At 53.7% G+C, this 18,097-nt stretch overlaps 2 protein-coding genes across 4 annotated transcripts in view; one reads left to right on the forward strand and one right to left on the reverse strand.

Moving 5' to 3' along the window:
• The window catches only part of vars2 (valyl-tRNA synthetase 2, mitochondrial), a 29,006-nt gene extending 27,255 nt beyond the window's left edge, over window positions 1–1,751 (reverse strand). For 2 of the 3 annotated variants that reach the window (XM_088908223.1, XM_088908221.1), the window contains exons 1-2: window positions 1,677–1,751; window positions 275–445 (exon numbers count right to left, since the gene is read on the reverse strand). In XM_088908223.1, the coding sequence (XP_088764349.1) occupies window positions 275–436 (162 nt within the window). In that variant the 5' untranslated portion in view covers window positions 437–445; window positions 1,677–1,751. Of the gene's footprint in view, window positions 1–274; window positions 446–1,645 lie in introns of all 3 variants that reach the window. The other variant, XM_088908222.1, reaches the window with a different exon arrangement.
• A 2,167-nt stretch (window positions 1,752–3,918) lies between these two features.
• On the forward strand, window positions 3,919–15,328 carry LOC148813450 (uncharacterized). Its single transcript, XM_088907995.1, has 16 exons — window positions 3,919–4,056; window positions 5,485–5,742; window positions 7,208–7,474; window positions 8,025–8,321; window positions 8,434–8,547; window positions 8,778–8,831; window positions 9,029–9,067; window positions 9,223–9,418; window positions 11,566–11,738; window positions 12,026–12,076; window positions 12,256–12,513; window positions 13,038–13,304; window positions 13,921–14,217; window positions 14,510–14,611; window positions 14,842–14,895; window positions 15,093–15,328. The coding sequence occupies exons 1-15, from the start codon at window positions 4,005–4,007 to the stop codon at window positions 14,880–14,882; spliced, it is 2,466 nt and encodes an 821-aa protein (XP_088764121.1). The 5' UTR covers window positions 3,919–4,004; the 3' UTR covers window positions 14,883–14,895; window positions 15,093–15,328.
• Window positions 15,329–18,097: the final 2,769 nt, after the last annotated feature.

An 18,097-nucleotide genomic window follows, 5' to 3' on the forward strand; every position in this document is an offset into this window, starting at 1 on the left:
CAGCACCCCCAGAGGAACGCACCCCACGGGGCAAGAGTGTACAGGGCTCAGGGCAGGAGGCGCTTCTGTACACAGAGGGGGGGTGGGGGTGGGGAACAAGCTGCCCAGCCCTGTGGTTGAAGCCGATACCCTGGCATCTCTCCAGACACAGCTGGGTGAGCTCCTCCAGTCAGGACAGGGGGCTCTTCTGTACACAGAGGGGGGTAGGGGTGGGGAACAAGACAGCCCTGTGGGCAATGAGCCCCGCCCCTCCCTCCCTCGCTCGCTGGCTCACCGTGGTGCAGTCTGCCAGGACGGCCTGCTCCCTCTCCCGCCTCCTCTTCTGCTTCTCCGCCCGGCCTCGGTCCGGGGTGGGCGCGGCCCGGGAGGTCGGCAGGTCGTGGGCCGGCCGCCCCCACAGCGCCCCCAGGGGGACGCGGCGAGCTGGGCGCCACATCGCTGTCCGCTGCGATCAGACGGGAAGAGCGTCAGTCCGGCCGCACCGATCGGGTCAGAACACCAGAACAGCTCAGAGGGAGGCACAGACACCTGACCTGATTTCTATCCATCGGCTTTCTTAACAGCTCAGATCACAAGGGAGCGGAGTCTGTCCCAGCAAGCAACAGGCACAAGGCAGGGCTCACCCTGGACAGGACACCAGTCCATCACAGGACACATACACACTCACACACCCTGGACAGGACACCAGTCCATCACAGGACACACACACTCACACACCCTGGACAGGACAGCAGTCCATCACAGGACACACACACACACCCTGGACAGGACACCAGTCCATCACAGGACACACACACACACTCACACCCTGGACAGGACAGCAGTCCATCACACACACACACACACACACACCCTGGACAGGACACCAGTCCATTACAGGACACACACTCTGGACAGGACACCAGTCCATCACAGGACACACACACTCACAAACGTTTTTGGACTCTGGGAGGAAACCCACACAAACTCTGGGAGAACATGCAAACTCCACAGGTCCCAACCTGAACCCAGGACCCCAGAGCTCTGAGGCAGCGATACTGACCACTCTGCCCCCTGGCCTGCTTTGTATTAGAGAACTGGCCCAAAGATCTCATCCAGCTGTGTCTGGAGAGAAGCTTCAGCAACATGTCAGGGCAGCCTGTTCCCCACCCCCACCCCCCCTCTGTGTAAAGAGGTGTCTCCTGGTCTCGGTTTTAACCCCATGTCCACATAGGCTACGGACAATACAGACATAATACAACACAACAGAGAAGGCAAACAGATATCCTGCACTAGAAAAGAGAGAGAAACACATTTTTTTTTTCAGAATAAACAACCTAATCACGACACGGTTCTCATGTGGGAATGTAAATACGGGAGGCGCTTCTGTACACAGAGGGGGGCGGGGGTGGGGAACAAGCTGCCCAGCCCTGTTGCTGGAGCCGATCACCCCGGCTTCTCTCCGGACACAACGTGAAAACACCCCTGTATCTCTCCAGCGGCCGGGACAGGCGAAAGGCCCGTCTCTCGCCTGGAACCCGGTCTGGTGTCCTCTTTCGCGACCGCCCGCGACACTGGAGGAGCCCCGTACACTAAGCGGGACCCACGGGGAAAGAGAACCGTTCCGCGGAGTCGAGGGGACAGGAGAGCGGAAGAATATGAAGACCTTCAACGCCTGACAAGGACAGAACTCGCACCTCGCCTTCAGAAACCGCCGCAGCGGGCCGCCATGTTCCGGAAGTCCGAGTTGAAAACGCCTACTTCCTACTTCCGCCTGGGGGAGAGGAGGGGGGGGGAGGGCTGCGCGCCCCTCCCCCCCCCCCCGCGGCCGTGCGAGCGCCCCCTGCCGCCTCGGAGGCCAAGCGCGGCGGGGCGGATCCGCGAATTTGATCGATCCAATTGATGAATTTCCCAGCGATCACAGCTGTTGCTACTGGGATAAGGCGATGGAAACGCATCCGCGCGAAACATTCCCTTGGCCGTAAGAACTACAACTCCCATGAGCGCCGTGCGCGACCTCCCAGTCCGGGGAGCCTTTTTTTTTTTTTAAAGTTTATTTTCTCAAAAATGACCCCCAAAAAACGGTAGGGTTTCCAGAGATATTACCCCTTCGGGTTTCCAGCAAGCGGATAGCGATGATCCTACCCCCCCGAACCCGTCCATTTTTTTATTTTGGAAACTTTTCCTCGGCTGCTACGGCGCATTTTCAACACGACCCAAAACATAAACCAGTTTTTTTTTTTAAAAAAAAACATCGCCGTGGCGAGAGACGCTTAAGAGACGGCAGCGGGACCCGGGTGCTTATCTTGGCACGAAACTTTTAGAGACGTTTAAGTCAACTCCCTGATAACGTATACGGCCCCCTGACCAACGGCACGCTTTTTCAAACGGCTATAATAAACACCTGAACCTTACACTGCGGAACAGTGACGTCGCTAAACACGAAATACAAGCCTTTTTTTTAAAAAAAAAACAGCTTAATACTTAAAAGGTGATACAGGTCTTACATACAAGCCAGCAGCCATATCCCCCTGCAGCTCCCAGCTGGCAGCCCCCCCCACTGGAGCCCAGCAGGTGTGAGCCTGGCCAGTACCTGGAGGGGAGACTCCTGGGAGAGCTGAGGCTGCTGCTGGGAGAGGGGTGAGTGGGGCCAGCAGGGGGCGCTCTCACCCTGCGGTCTGTGTGGGTCCTGCTGCCCCAGTATAGTGACGGGGGACACTGGACTGTAAACAGGCGACGTCCTTCGGATGAGACGTAAAACCGAGGTCCTGACTCTCTGTGCCCATTAACAATCCCAGGGTGTCTCTGGAGAAGAGTAGGGGTGTCACCCCAGTTTCCTGGTCTAATTCCCCCCCTGGTCTTGACCCATCATGGCCTCCTAATCACCCCCCTCTCTGAACTGGCTCTATCCCTCTGCTCTCCTCCCCACTGAGAGCTGCTGTGTGCTGAGCGGACTGGAGCATCATCCAGGGGGTTTTTGTCGGTGAAGTAATATGTCGTAATATCAAAGAAAGGGGGTGCTAGCTACAGCACAAGGCTGGATCTCCGAGCACGTTTGAATCCGTGCCATACAGTATGGGGGTTCAGGCACGATACTCCAAAACTTCACTGATAAATGTCCCTGTTTTTGTGGAAACCTCCCCCCTTTGGAAATTCATTGATGAGTTTGATGACCGGACCGGATAGACTCCTATCCAGCCTGTTCATCATAGCGCGCCCACGCGTGAAATAACTCACACGCTGCCCTCCCGGACCACTTCGTCTTGATGCATATCAATAACGTTATAATCATTAACCATTTATTACAAACGGTATTTTAATATTGTTTGCGACGGGGGCTGAAACCTCACATAACATCTCTTTGTGTGTGTGTGTGTGGATGACGACAAGTGTTAAACGTGTTAAACACGTTGTTTAACAGTGTTAAACAAGTGTTAAACAGAAAATATTCTGATATTTTATCGTACCGTTTCACAGAAAATTGGGGGAAAAAAGAGCAGTTATTTCTAGTCAATGTATTAGTCATTCTGGGTGAATTTCACACCCATAAATCACAAGGGTCTAGTAATCCTCCCCTTTTCGGTACTTCTGAGGTGGAGCTGAAACACTCTTGAAATTCTCTAAAAACTCTAAAAACCAAAGCGAGGAAGACATAGGAAGAGATGTAACAAATACAAGTTAATCACATCATTTACTTCGTCACCTCTGGCGGTTAAATGCTTGTTTTTTTTCTGTTTGTGTTTTTTTTTTTCTCTTGTACCTGTTTTCCATCCTCTGGTTGTAGTTGTACTGGAAAATTCTTTATACGTTGAATAATTCTTTTTTTTTTTAAAGTGTTAACCTTCCTGGTGAACGACTGACGCGCCGGCTGCCATTGGCTGGGACTGTTACAATGCAGCTGTAAAAAAAAACAAGAATGCGGTGACATGTGTGGTACAGTCACCAGTGACCCCAGACTCTGAGCGTCCTCACAGACGGTCCCCCCTGAGTCCGGCTGAGCTCTCCTCCTCCTCCTCCCCGGAGTCATGAAGCCCTCCGCGCTGTTTCTTCTCTGCTGCGGCGAGCTGGTCTGGGCGGGTGAGGGACGTGTTTTATTTCTGAAAGAAACGAGTCTCAAGTCTCTCTTTCGCTTTCTGTTTGTCCTCCGGCGCCCGTCTCCTGTGCGCGGTGGAGCCAGAGACCCCCGAGCGCGATTCCCGGCGACATTAAAATTTAAAGTCGCGCCAGGAGATCTCGCCGTGTCCGTGAAACCAGCGCGTCACGGCTCCCTTCCGGCCGTTTTGTTAAGCGGGGGTGGACGGCGGACGAGGGGTTTGCAAACAGAAGCCTTTTCGGGCGCCACTCTGCCGCACGTTAAGGGCTTTCAAGAAAGAAGGGGGGTGGGGGGGGAAAAACACTTCTCGGGCCATTTACACACCCAATGGCCACGGTCCGACACGTCCTGGTCTCTTTTACGCGAGTCCGCGCTTGATTTAAAAAAAAAAGAAAAAAATAGTCCACTCCTAAAATGATGAATCGATGATGATCAATCGTCACGTTTCACCTGCATGTCCCCCACGCAGGAGATACAAGCGCCGCTTTGTGCCCTGTTCAAAAATAAACACGACCCACTTGCCCACTCAGTGCGCTGCAACACTGGCACGCGGCTCTAGGGGGACGTATTTGTTGTTTTTTTTTGCGATATAGCCAGATTTCTGATCCGGTTAAAAGAGGCTCCGGGATGTTTACAATCGACTCAGCAGATACGGAGGGGCATCTCTCCTTGTGATCGTTCAGATCTCTCACAGCAGGCAGTGTTGGGCTCCGAGTATTGGAGGTTTAAATCCATCCGGTGCGTTAACTAGTAAGGAAAACCGATCATATTATAATGCCCCCCCCCAGCAGAGCTGAGTTTGAAATCAACAGCGACTGGATTAAAATACCCTGTGTAAGGTCTGTGATATAAGACGATAGAAGACCTCACGTGATGGCAGATCTGAGATGAACAGTCTTGGCCTGTCACAAGTCACTCTCGCAGCTGGACAGACCCAGGGCCCAGAGGTAGCGGTCAGGGGGAGGGTGGACACTGTCCAGCTCACTCTCCTGTCCTTGTCCTGTCACTCTCCTGTCCTTGTGTCCCCAGACTCTCACTGCCTGTGGGGCCTCTGGACTCTACAGACAGGACAGGCCCAGAGTTAGCGGTCAGGGGGAGGGTGGACACTGTCCAGCTCACTCTCCTGTCCTTGTCCTGTCACTCTCCTGTCCTTGTGTCCCCAGACTCTCACTGCCTGTGGGGCCTCTGGACTCTAAAGACAGGACAGGCCCAGAGTTAGCGGTCAGGGGGAGGGTAGACACTGTCCAGCTCGCTCTCCTGTCCTTGTCCTGTCACTCTCCTGTCCTTGTGTCCCCAGACTCTCACTGCCTGTGGGGCCTCTGGACTCTACAGACAGGACAGGCCCAGAGTTAGCGGTCAGGGGGAGGGTGGACACTGTCCAGCTCGCTCTCCTGTCCTTGTCCTGTCCCCAGACTCTCACTCCCTGTGGTACTTCCTGACTCTCACAACCGGACCGAGCCAGTTCCCGGAGTTCGTGGTTGTAGGGATGGTGGACGATGTCCAGGTGGAATACTACGACAGTGACATCGGGAAGATGATCTCTCGACGACACTGGCGCCCGGACGCTGAGGTCGAGGAAGCAGACAGCAAGGTTACTGCAGCGAAGCATTACTACAACAGCATGAGAAACAAGCTGCAGGTCCTGATGTCTCACCTGAACCACACAGGAGGTGAGTGGATTACCCCCACGAGACTGAAATCTCCCTCCCTCCCTCCACACAGGATCAGGAAGAGCACCTGGGGCTCAAGTTCATTGTCATTATACTCACATACAGGTAGATGGTATAACGAAATGCTATTGAGCCAGCTCTCAGACGATAAGTAGTACAAAACAACAGCAATACAATTGTATCAGAAAAGAAAGACAGAGACAGCAGGCAATGTGCAACATGACAACAGGCAATGTGCAACATGACAACAGGCAGTGTGCAAAATGACAACAGGCAGTGTGCAAAAAAATGACAACAGGCAGTGTACAACACGACAACAGGCAGAGTGCAAAATGACAACAGGCAGTGTACAACACGACAACAGGCAGAGTGCAAAACGACAACAGGCAGTGTACAAAAATGACAACAGGCAGAGTGCAAAAACGACAGCAGGCAGAGTGCAACACGACAACAGGCAGTGTGCAAAAACAACAACAGGCAGTGTACAACATGACAACAGGCAGTGTGCAACAGGACAACAGGCAGAGTGCAAAACGACAACAGGCAGTGTGCAACACGACAACAGACAGAGTGCAAAACAACATCAGATGGGCAAAAACAGGCATCAACAGAATGAGATAAAGGATAGAAATGATGGGGAGTGAGCTTTTGACATGTGAGGTAGAGGTGGATTTCAATGTGTGTTTGGGTTTTTGGTCAGAAAGAAGGCACTGTGAGGTTCAGATCGTAGGTGAGAGGTGAGAGCTCATCTGATATTTCTGCTTACTTCTGCTCTGATGATAAAAGAGCAGATTCTACTGTGACAACACTGAACCCAAGCAGAATCTCCGAGGTGGTGCTGGGACATTGTCCAGCTCTGACTGAAACCCAGGACCTGTAGCTGATCTGAGGGCTGGACTGGACTGGACTGGCTGCTCAGAGGCTGAGTCCCAATCCTGACCCTGGATCTCACAGTCCTGGTGTTTGTTCCAGCCCAGCTCTCAGTTTCAATTCAATTCAATTCCAGGTGCTTTATTAGCATGACCGATGGGTACGATCAGTGTTGCCAAAGCAAATGAAAGTAATGATATTTACATTAAACAAAACCAAAAATAGAAGTAAAATAAAATCTACAGACATGTTACAGACATTTACAACAAAGACATATTATAAAATATTGACATATTCTGTAGGCGGCTGGTGCATTATTGGGAGACAGACTCACTGTTCCTCAGGCTGGGACAGGAGATCACACACTGGGCTGCCAGTTACTCAGTCAGACCCTTAACTGACTGAACTACAGGACCAATCTGAGCTGTGCAGCTCTTTTCATCCCTTAAATGTGTTTTAACTAGTGTTTTAGTGTTTTAACTCAGACCCAATCAAAAACTTCTGAGTAGAAAGTAAATGTGCAGATCTTGCAGTCAAGAAGTTGCTGGGTCAGTTAGGGCTTTGATTGATCAATCAGGCAATCTGGGTGTTGCAGGACACCGGACCTACCAGAGGATCGCCGGCTGCGAGCTGGACGATGACGGGTCGGCCCGGTTCGGTCGCTGGGACGCCTACGACGGCCGGGACGCTCTGGTCTACAACACGCAGAGCTACAGCTGGAGTCTTCTCATCCCACAAGTAGTGATTGACAAGGCGTGGCTGCAAGTAAATAAATTCATGACGGATACATTCTACCAGCCCCTGTGTGTGAGGGTCCTGAAGAGCTACCTGCAGCAGGAGAGGAGCAGGCTGATGAGGAGAGGTCAGCCTCTTGAGTTTTTGTGTTTGTCTCCTCTACAGGCGTCCTAAAACATTCAGACTTGACATTCGCTCTGTAGCCCTCAGCCAGCGTCAGTCTGCTGTCCCAGCGCAGTCAGCCTCTGATCGATCGATTGATGATGTAGAAGCAGACAGCAAAGTGGACCAGATAGTGCAAACACCCTTTTTCACTGCCTGTTTTCTGGCTGTGGCTACACGGCTGTGGTCACACCCAGCGGTCAGTGGAATCAGGCTGTCAGCGATGTGAAAGACATGCAAAGTGTTTCTGTAGGCTAAACCCTGTCATACACAGAAACCTCAGGGCATTACAGCTCAGCATCTAGATCTTAGAGGAAATCTGAAATATAACCGGTAACTGATACAGTGTAGCCAGCGCAGGAGTTGTATGACAGCTAAAATAAGTGCAGTTAAAATCTTTTTCCTTCTAAAGACAGTCAAAATACCTGCAAGCAAGGTATTGCAGTAGTTGCTTCCTGGTGGCATAAAAGATTGACTTTCTACACAAACGAACTCTCTAATCCCCCACACTGCAGTCAAGCCCAGGGTCCGGGTCTTCCGGAAGACATCTGCCCTCTCTGGGGGGACGGAGGTGACCTGCCTGGCCACCGGCTTCTACCCCCGGGCCCTGGAGCTGACCCTGCTGAGAGACGGGCGTCCCGTCCCGGAGCAGGAGCTGACGGGGGGGGAGGTGCTGCCCAACGGAGACGGGACCTACCAGCTGAGGAAGAGCATGGCGCTCAGCGAGGAGGAGGAGGAGCGCCGAGAGAGACACCGCTACACCTGCAGGGTCCAGCACAGCGGCCTGGACAACAGGCTGGAGGTGGACTGGGGTGAGAGAGAGAGAGAGGATATTAAACCACACCCCAGAAACAGTCACAGACACACATTCCCAACTAGAGCTCATGGAGTCGGGCTCATTCTTCCCCCCTGCTGTGTTGACAGAACCGGAACCCGACCTGGACACTGGGCTCATCGCTGGGGTCGTGATCGGGGTCCTGATTGTGGCTCTGGTGCTGCCCGTCGCCGCCTGTGTCCTCTGGAGGAAGAAAGGACGAGGTGAGAGAGGGAGAGAGGTGTGGAGGTCAGTGTGTACAGCAGGGCTGGGAGAGGCAGGAGAAAACGTCATGACCTTCTGCAGGAGTCACTCAGTCTGCAGGGAATCAGAGCTGCTCTCTGTGAATGTACACAGTGGAGATTCACCTGACAGCCCTTTAGACAGAGCACAGCTCAGAGCAGAGCAGAGCGCTGCTGTCTCACTGACGCCAATCTGTGTTTTTACATCCTAGGAGCCCAGAGTCCTGCCTGTAGGAGCTCTGATGTCAAGTACACTGAGGCCCAGGGTGAGTATGAGATCAACTAACTGGAGGGATGTGATGACATATAAGTTATCTGGTGTGGTACTTGTCTGACAGTTTATTGCAGTAAGATAGACACAAAGAGTGGTGGGGGTGTGGAACAACATTTCCAGCCACGTTGTTGAACCCGATGCTCTTTGACCTCTCTGTGACCTCTGACCTCTCCCCGTGGTGTCTTCCAGGACGAGAACAGAGCGAGTCGTCATCAAACAGCTCTGGTCCCTAGAGAGGCCGTACGGACCGAGAGAGGGACTCTGCAGAGTGTGGACGGAGATCCTTGATGATCTTATCTTTCGCTGTGGGCCTGCTTTTCTTCGCTCGTTTGCATACTGTCGACGAGTCAGTTGCGGCGGACCAGACTCTGGTGTGTGGACAGCCTGCAGTCGATGTCGGAGCGATCGTTTTGAGTCCCGCCCGTTCGAAGATAGACGGAAGAAGTCGATCATTGTCTGCACGCCTGCGCACTGCGGCCCCCCGGCCCCCGCCCGCGCTAGCCTCACCGTGTTCTCGCGAGAGGGGGCGCACGCGAGGGCGCTTTGCCCCCCCCCCCCCGGGCCAGCGCGCGGGCCTCGGTTTGAAAGCGAAAATAATAATAATCATCATGATCAACTTTATTTTATATAGCGCCTTCACAGCGCTTTACAGGATGACCACAACAATAAATAAGGAGAATACACAGGATAAGACACAATGACAGCACACAGAGGAGACCGGGGTGGTGGTACTGAGAGCAGCAGAGGGGTGAAGGATGAGACCAGTTCAGGAAAGGCTCTTCTGAAGAAGAGGGTTTGGAGTCTGGATCTGAAGGAGCTGAGAGAAGGGGGCTCTCTGATATCCTGGGGGAGAGAGTTCCAGAGCTTGGTTGGCGCAGCAGGAGAAGGTCCTGTCACCCCCAGAGTGTAGACGGGCTTGGGGGGACAGACAGGAGAGCAGAGTCAGAGGAGCGAAGGTTGCGAGGTGGGGAGCAGGGCGATGATAGCTCAGACAGGTACTGGGGTGCCCAGCCACGCAGAGCCCTATAGGTGAGCAGGAGGATTTTAAAGTCTGGAAGCCAGTGCAGGGACTCCAGGACAGGAGTAATGTGAACACTTGCACCAGACCTGGTCAGGATTCTGGCTGCTGAGGTTTGGACCTACCGGAGTTTGTTCAGAGTAGATTTAGATACCCCCAGCGAGTGGAGCACTACAGCAGTCCATCCGGGAGAACACAAATGTGTTGATCAGCTCTTCAGCCACAGTCAGTGACAGCATAGGGCGCAGTCGAGCGGTATTTCTGAGGTGAAAAAAAAAAGATGTTTTGACAATATGCTGCACATGGGGGTCGAATTTTCAGCCAGAGTCGAGTATCACCCCAAGAAACTAACGGCCGAGCGTCGCCCGGAGCTGAGACTCCGCCGCTGTGAGGATCAGACCGCTCACTCCGTGTGAAGACGGGTCTTCTGTCCGCCCGGGGTCGGTCACTCCACAGAAGCCTCTGTCTTAATGAGAAACCGCGCAAGTCAGGATATAACTCGGGGGAGAGAGGAATTATTTGTCAGTAACTGTTTAGTTTCTGATGATTCTAAGGAAATAAAACGTGTTGGTTTCCCCCCCCCCCCCCCTGAAACGTTTCTCCTTGTTTATGACTCTGCCTTTCTCAACACGGCGTCGCTGACATCGAGGTGCTGACAGAGCCAGCACCTCACCCGTTCAGTATCAGGGGGCGACTTGTTCGTGTCTGCGCCTTTGTGCAAAAGCAAACTGCCGCTACCACCTGCGTGTTTATCTCATAAAGCATGTGCATGTGCTTGACATTAACTTGGAAAACCTTTCCCCGTGTCTTTCTCCGATACATCGCTTCGCAAAGACGGCTCTGCAGTCCGGGACGCGCGGTAAGGTGCAGGAAGTGCATTTCTGTGAAGCGGCGGAGGTGTTTCTGCCCGGTAACTGCTGACTCGCCCCTCCTGCTGACTGGGACTGGTGAGCAAGTGACAAGACCAGGAAGTCGAGGACTAGCTGCTGTGTGATCAAAAGGACACAAATATTTCAGCACAGCAGACAAACTGCCTCCCCTGAGCCCGGCTGAGCTCTCCTCCTCCTCCTCCTTCACGCCGGAGTCATGAAGCCCTCCGCGCTGTTTCTTCTCTGCTGCGGCGAGCTGGTCTGGGCGGGTGAGGGACGTGTTTTATTTCTGAAAGAAACGAGTCTCAAGTCTCTCTTTCGCTTTCTGTTTGTCCTCCGGCGCCCGTCTCCTGTGCGCGGTGGAGCCAGAGACCCCGAGCGCGATTCCTGACACCATTAATACTGTAATGCTGATGTGAAATGAACACGTGCCTGCTCTTCTCAGTCGTTTTCGAAGTCTCTCTGTGACTTTTTCCCTCCTGTCTGAAAACCAGTTGTCTGTAGGGCGGTGAGCCGGAGGTGCGCTTGTCCGTCAGCACAAAAAGCAACAGAAATGGGTTCTTCCTGATTTCCATGTGCCCTGGAGAGACATCATCAGTCTCCAGTCTCCAGTGACTGGTGGGTTAGCTGGCGGTCCACCTGTCCGGGTGTGGACATCGATCACAAACTCATGGAAGCGCTCCTTTGCTTATTGACCACTAGGTGGCGCCCGTTTGTGAAACCGCCCGACTAAAACTAAAATACAGCTGTCCGCACCACATTTATAGTTCAAAAAGTTAGTGGTCAGGGGGAGGGTGGACACTGTCCAGCTCACTCTCCTGTCCTTGTCCTGTCCCCAGACTCTCACTGCCTGTGGGGCCTCTGGACTCTACAGACAGGACAGGCCCAGAGTTAGCGGTCAGGGGGAGGGTGGACACTGTCCAGCTCACTCTCCTGTCCTTGTCCTGTCCCCAGACTCTCACTGCCTGTGGGGCCTCTGGACTCTACAGACAGGACAGGCCCAGAGTTAGCGGTCAGGGGGAGGGTGGACACTGTCCAGCTCACTCTCCTGTCCTTGTCCTGTCCCCAGACTCTCACTGCCTGTGGGGCCTCTGGACTCTACAGACAGGACAGGCCCAGAGTTAGCGGTCAGGGGGAGGGTGGACACTGTCCAGTTCACTCTCCTGTCCTTGTCCTGTCCCCAGACTCTCACTGCCTGTTGGGCCTCTGGACTCTACAGACAGGACAGGCCCAGAGTTAGCGGTCAGGGGGAGGGTGGACACTGTCCAGCTCACTCTCCTGTCCTTGTCCTGTCTGCAGGCTCTCATTCCTTGTGGTACTTCGGGACTCTACAGACAGGACAGGCCCAGAGTTAGCGGTCAGGGGGAGGGTGGACACTGTCCAGCTCACTCTCCTGTCCTTGTCCTGTCCCCAGACTCTCACTGCCTGTGGGGCCTCTGGACTCTACAGACAGGACAGGCCCAGAGTTAGCGGTCAGGGGGAGGGTGGACACTGTCCAGCTCACTCTCCTGTCCTTGTCCTGTCTGCAGGCTCTCATTCCTTGTGGTACTTCGGGACTCTACAGACAGGACAGGCCCAGTTCCCGGAGTTCGTGGTTGTAGGGATGGTGGACGATGTCCAGGTGGAATACTACGACAGTGACATCGGGAAGATGATCTCTCGACGACACTGGCGCCCGGACGCTGAGGTCGAGGAAGCAGACAGCAAGGTTACTACAGTGAAGCATTACTACAACAGCATGAGAAACAAGCTGCAGGTCCTGATGTCTCACCTGAACCACACAGGAGGTGAGTGTATTACCCTCACGAGACTGAAATCTCCCTCCCTCCCTCCACACAGGATCAGGAAGAGCACCTGGAGCTCATCTGATATTTCTGCTTACTTCTGCTCTGATGATAAAAGGGCAGATTCTACTGTGACAACACTGAACCCAAGCAGAATCTCCGAGGTGGTGCTGGGACATTGTCCAGCTCTGACTGAAACCCAGGACCTGTAGCTGATCTGAGGGCTGGACTGGACTGGACTGGCTGCTCAGAGGCTGAGTCCCAATCCTGACCCTGGATCTCACAGTCCTGGTGTTTGTTCCAGCTCTCAGTTACTCAGTCAGACCCTTAACTGACTGAACTACAGGACCAATCTGAGCTGTGCAGCTGTCTTCAGCCCTTAAATGTGTTTTAACTACTGTAGTTCATCACTCAGACCCAATCCCAAAACTTCTGAGTAGAAAGTAAATGTGCAGATCTTGCAGTCAAGAAGCTTGCTGGGTCAGTGAAGGCTTTGATGGATCAATCAGGCAATCTGGGTGTTGCAGGACACCGGACCTACCAGGTGATCACTGGCTGCGAGCTGGACGATGACGGGTCGGCCCGGTTCAGTCGCTGGGACGCCTACGACGGCCGGGACGCCCTGGTCTACAACACGCAGAGCTACAGCTGGAGTCTTCTCATCCCACAAGTAGTGATTGACAAGGCGTGGCTGCAAGTAAATAAATTCATGACGGATACATTCTACCAGCCCCTGTGTGTGAGGGTCCTGAAGAGCTACCTGCAGCAGGAGAGGAGCAGGCTGATGAGGAGAGGTCAGCCTCTTGAGTTTTTGTGTTTGTCTCCTCTACAGGCGTCCTGAAACATTCAGACTTGACATTCACTCTGTAGCCTCAGCCAGCGTCAGTCTACTGTCCCAGCGCAGTCAGCCTCTGATCGATTAATGATGTTCCTATGCTGCAGACAGCAAAGTGGACCAGATACACTCTTTACTGCCCGGCACGGCTGTGGACACACCCAGCAGTCAGCGGGATCAGGGCGTTAATGATGTGTAAGGGATGTGAGGTGTTTCTGTAGGCTAGACACAGCCAGTAAATTCAGAATGTTATACCTCAGCATCCAGGTCTGAAACATAACCGGTAACAGATACAGTGTAGCAAGAGCAGGAGTCATATGATGGCAAAACTAGTAGGTTTTCACATTGAAGTGTGACACCTGCAGGTGGGATTGATCTCCTGCCTGATGTCGTTGTCACGCCAGCGGCCTGAGTGATGGGTCTGTCACTGGGGGTGGTGTTTCTGTTGTGGTTACTCATACTACAGCATGAGCAGGCTTGATGTGACACAAGCAAGGCATTGCAGTCGGCACTGCCTGCTGGCATAAAAGATTGACTTTCTACACAAACGAACTCTCTAATCCCCCACACTGCAGTCAAGCCCAGGGTCCGGGTCTTCCAGAAGACATCCGCCCTCTCTGGGGGGACGGAGGTGACCTGCCTGGCCACCGGCTTCTACCCCCGGGCCCTGGAGCTGAGCCTGCTGAGAGACGGGCGTCCCGTCCCGGAGCAGGAGCTGACAGGGGGGGAGGTGCTGCCCAACGGAGACGGGACCTACCAGCTGAGGAAGAGCCTGGCGCTCAGCGAGGAGGAGGAGGAGCGCCGAGAGAGACACCGCTACTCCTGCAGGGTCCAGCACAGCGGCCTGGACAACAGGCTGGAGGTGGACTGGGGTGAGAGAGAGAGAGAGAGAGAGACTCCTGACTGGAGAGCAGGGCAGCCTGCAGGAGGAGACAAGGTGAGAGAGAGAGAGAGACTCCTGACTGGAGAGCAGGGCAGTCTGCAGGAGGAGACAAGGTGAGAGAGAGAGAGACTTCTGACTGGAGAGCAGGGCAGTCTGCAGGAGGAGAGAGAGAGACAGGATTCAGAGGATATTAAACCACACACCAGAAACAGTCACAGACACACATTCCCAACTAGAGCTCATGGAGTCGGGCTCATTCTTCCCCCCTGCTGTGTTGACAGAACCGGAACCCGACCTGGACACTGGGCTCATCGCTGGGGTCGTGATTGTGGCTCTGGTGCTGTCCGTCGCCGCCTGTGTCCTCTGGAGGAAGAAAGGACGAGGTGAGAGAGGGAGAGAGGTGTGGAGGTCAGTGTGTACAGCAGGGCTGGGAGAGGCAGGAGAAAACGTCATGACCTTCTGCAGGAGTCACTCAGTCTGCAGGGAATCAGAGCTGCTCTCTGTGAATGTACACAGTGGAGATTCACCTGACAGCCCTTTAGACAGAGCACAGCTCAGAGCAGAGCAGAGCGCTGCTGTCTCACTGACGCTGATCTGTGTTTTTACATCCTAGGAGCCCAGAGTCCTGCCTGTAGGAGCTCTGATGTCAAGTAAACTGAGGCCCAGGGTGAGTGTGAGATCAACTGACTGGAGGGATGTGATGACATATAAGTTATCTGCTGTGGTACTCGTCTGACAGTTTATTACAGTAAGATAGACACAAAGAGTGGTGGGGGTGTGGAACAACATTTCCAGCCATGTTGTTGAACCCGATGCTCTATGACCTCTCTGTGACCTCTGACCTCTCCCTGTGGTGTCTTCCAGGACGAGAACAGAGCGAGTCGTCATCAAACAGCTCTGGTCCCTAGAGAGGCCGTACGGACTGACAGCGGAGTTCTACAGAGTGTGTACAGAGATCTCGCAGGACCTGAATCACCTATAAGTTTAAGGTCTGGACTCGGGGACTCACAGTCTAAACAGTATAGAAATAGGCTGTGAACAGTGATGTCTCTTGTAATGTCTGTATAGTTTGTGAATATTCTCAATAAATCTATATTTTGTTGAAGGTCTGTCTCATTTTCCATCTTCTGTACCACGCATGTGACCACACTCGCAGTCCTCCCAGCCTGTTGGGGGCGCTGTATTAATTTGTGGAATTATTTCAGACATTGGCGTCTCCCCTGCGTCTTAAACCGTACCATATACTATTTATTTGTTTGACTGTTTGAATTCGTTTACCTTGTTAATGTTTGTGTATCGAGTTTATTTCCATACCCCTTATTATTAGTAGTAGAAGTATTTTTAGTATTATTCCCACAGTTTAAACCTTTTAATGTTTGCAGATTCTAAAAAGTATCACGAGTCAATCCGGTTAAACTGAATGTTATCAAGTTGCTTCGCTGCTCTGATAGTATATGCAGTTGTCCAGTAGGTGGCAGTATTTGCCCTTTTAACAATGCAGCTTTCGGACAAAAACGGATTTGTTCGCCATACATATTCTCTAAATATCTCAGTGTCATGCTTCCATTTGACAGCACTTTCACCGAGTCAAAAGCTGTAGAAGCCCTGTGGTTGAAGCCGATACCCTGGCTTCTCTCCGGACACAGCTGGGTGAGCTCCTCCAGTCAGGACAGGAGGCTCTACTGTACACAGAGGGGGGTGGGGGTGGGGAACAAGCTGCCCAGCCCTGTGGTTGAAGCCGATACCCCGGCTTCTCTCCAGACACAGCTGGGTGAGCTCCTCCAGTCAGGACAGGAGGCTCTACTGTACACAGAGGGGGGTGGGGGTGGGGAACAAGCTACCCAGTCCGTGTGGTTGAAGCCGATACCCTGGCTTCTCTCCAGACACAGCTGGGTGAGCTCCTCCAGTCAGGACAGGAGGCTCTTCTGTACACAGAGGGGGGTGGGGGTGGGGAACAAGCTACCCAGTCCGTGTGGTTGAAGCCGATACCCTGGCTTCTCTCCAGACACAGCTGGGTGAGCTCCTCCAGTCAGGACAGGAGGCTCTACTGTACACAGAGGGGGGTGGGGGTGTGGAACAGGCTGCCTAGCCCTGTGGTTGAAGCCGATACCCTGGGGCTCCTCTCCAGACACAGCTGGGTGAGCTCCTCCAGTAAGGACAGGAGGCTCTGCTGTACACAGAGGGGGGTGGGGGTGGGGAACAAGCTGCCCAGCCCTGTGGTTGAAGCCGATACCCTGGCTTCTCTCCAGACACAGCTGGGTGAGCTCCTCCAGTCAGGACAGGAGGCTCTACTGTACACAGAGGGGGGTGGGGGTGGGGAACAGGCTGCCCAGCCCTGTGGTTGAAGCCGATACCCTGGCTTCTCTCCAGACACAGCTGGGTGAGCTCCTCCAGTCAGGACAGGAGGCTCTACTGTACACAGAGGGGGGTGGGGGTGGGGAACAGGCTGCCCAGCCCTGTGGTTGAAGCCGATACCCTGGCTTCTCTCCAGACACAGCTGGGTGAGCTCCTCCAGTCAGGACAGGAGGCTCTTCTGTACACAGAGGGGGGTGGGGGTGGGGAACAAGCTACCCAGTCCGTGTGGTTGAAGCCGATACCCTGGCTTCTCTCCAGACACAGCTGGGTGAGCTCCTCCAGTCAGGACAGGAGGCTCTCCTGTACACAGAGGGTGGTGGGGGTGGGGAACAAGCTGCCCAGCCCTGTGGTTGAAGCCCTGATACCCTGGCTCCTCTCCAGACACAGCTGGGTGTTCAGCGTCGTTTTTTATTTTAAATCCCAACCTGAAATCAGGGGGGTGGAGCGGGCGTATTGGTCACCGCTGGAGCGCGCCGTCACACATAAGGCACGTCTGACGAGCGGCACAGACTGGCGCTGCAGAATAAAGGAGATCGAAACTCGGGTTCGAGCGCGATTACCCCCAGATATTTATGAGTTTTATTTTATTTTTTATTTTTTTTTGCGTCGTGTGAACTGGGTGGCTGCTGTTCTCATGAAGGCTGTTGTCCCCTCCTTGGGCAGTTTCCGGGGTGCAAGTCGCCCCCAATGCAGTCTACGCGCGCCCCCCCCCACCCCAGTGCACCGAAATCCTGAAAGGGGATTCTTAGTACGTCTGAGAACCTGGCGGCTCGGGGCTGGGTTATCTAACCGGACTGAAACATTTCCTCACCTTGGCGGGTGGATGAAAACACGGCGAGAACACGTTTCCCTGTCACGCTGGCGCGGTTCGGCTGAACTGGCGCCGAGCCGAGAACAATTCTCCTAAGCTGACGGAATGTTTTGACCCCAGAACTTGTTTATTCTCCTTTATTGTGGCTACTGTACGCCTCTGTTGGAGGAACCTGCTCCGATAGTCACCTGATTCCTCACAGGACACACACACACTCACACACCCTGGACAGGACACCAGTCCATCACAGGACACACACACTCACACACCCTGGACAGGACACCAGTCCATCACAGGACACACACACACCCTGGACAGGACACCAGTCCATCACAGGACACACACACACACACTCACACACCCTGGACAGGACACCAGTCCATCACAGGACACACACACACTCACACACCCTGGACAGGACACCAGTCCATCACAGGACACACACACACACTCACACACCCTGGACAGGACACCAGTCCATCACAGGACACACACACACTCACACACCCTGGACAGGACACCAGTCCATCACAGGACACACACACACTCACACACCCTGGACAGGACACCAGTCCATCACAGGACACACACACACACTCACACACCCTGGACAGGACACCAGTCCATCACAGGACACACACTCACACACTCACACACCCTGGACAGGACACCAGTCCATCACAGGACACACACACTCAGACAC

This window comes from Atractosteus spatula, assembly GCF_055471065.1.
Source record: "Atractosteus spatula isolate fAtrSpa1 chromosome 10 unlocalized genomic scaffold, fAtrSpa1.hap1 SUPER_10_unloc_1, whole genome shotgun sequence".
Lineage (NCBI taxonomy): Eukaryota > Metazoa > Chordata > Actinopteri > Semionotiformes > Lepisosteidae > Atractosteus > Atractosteus spatula.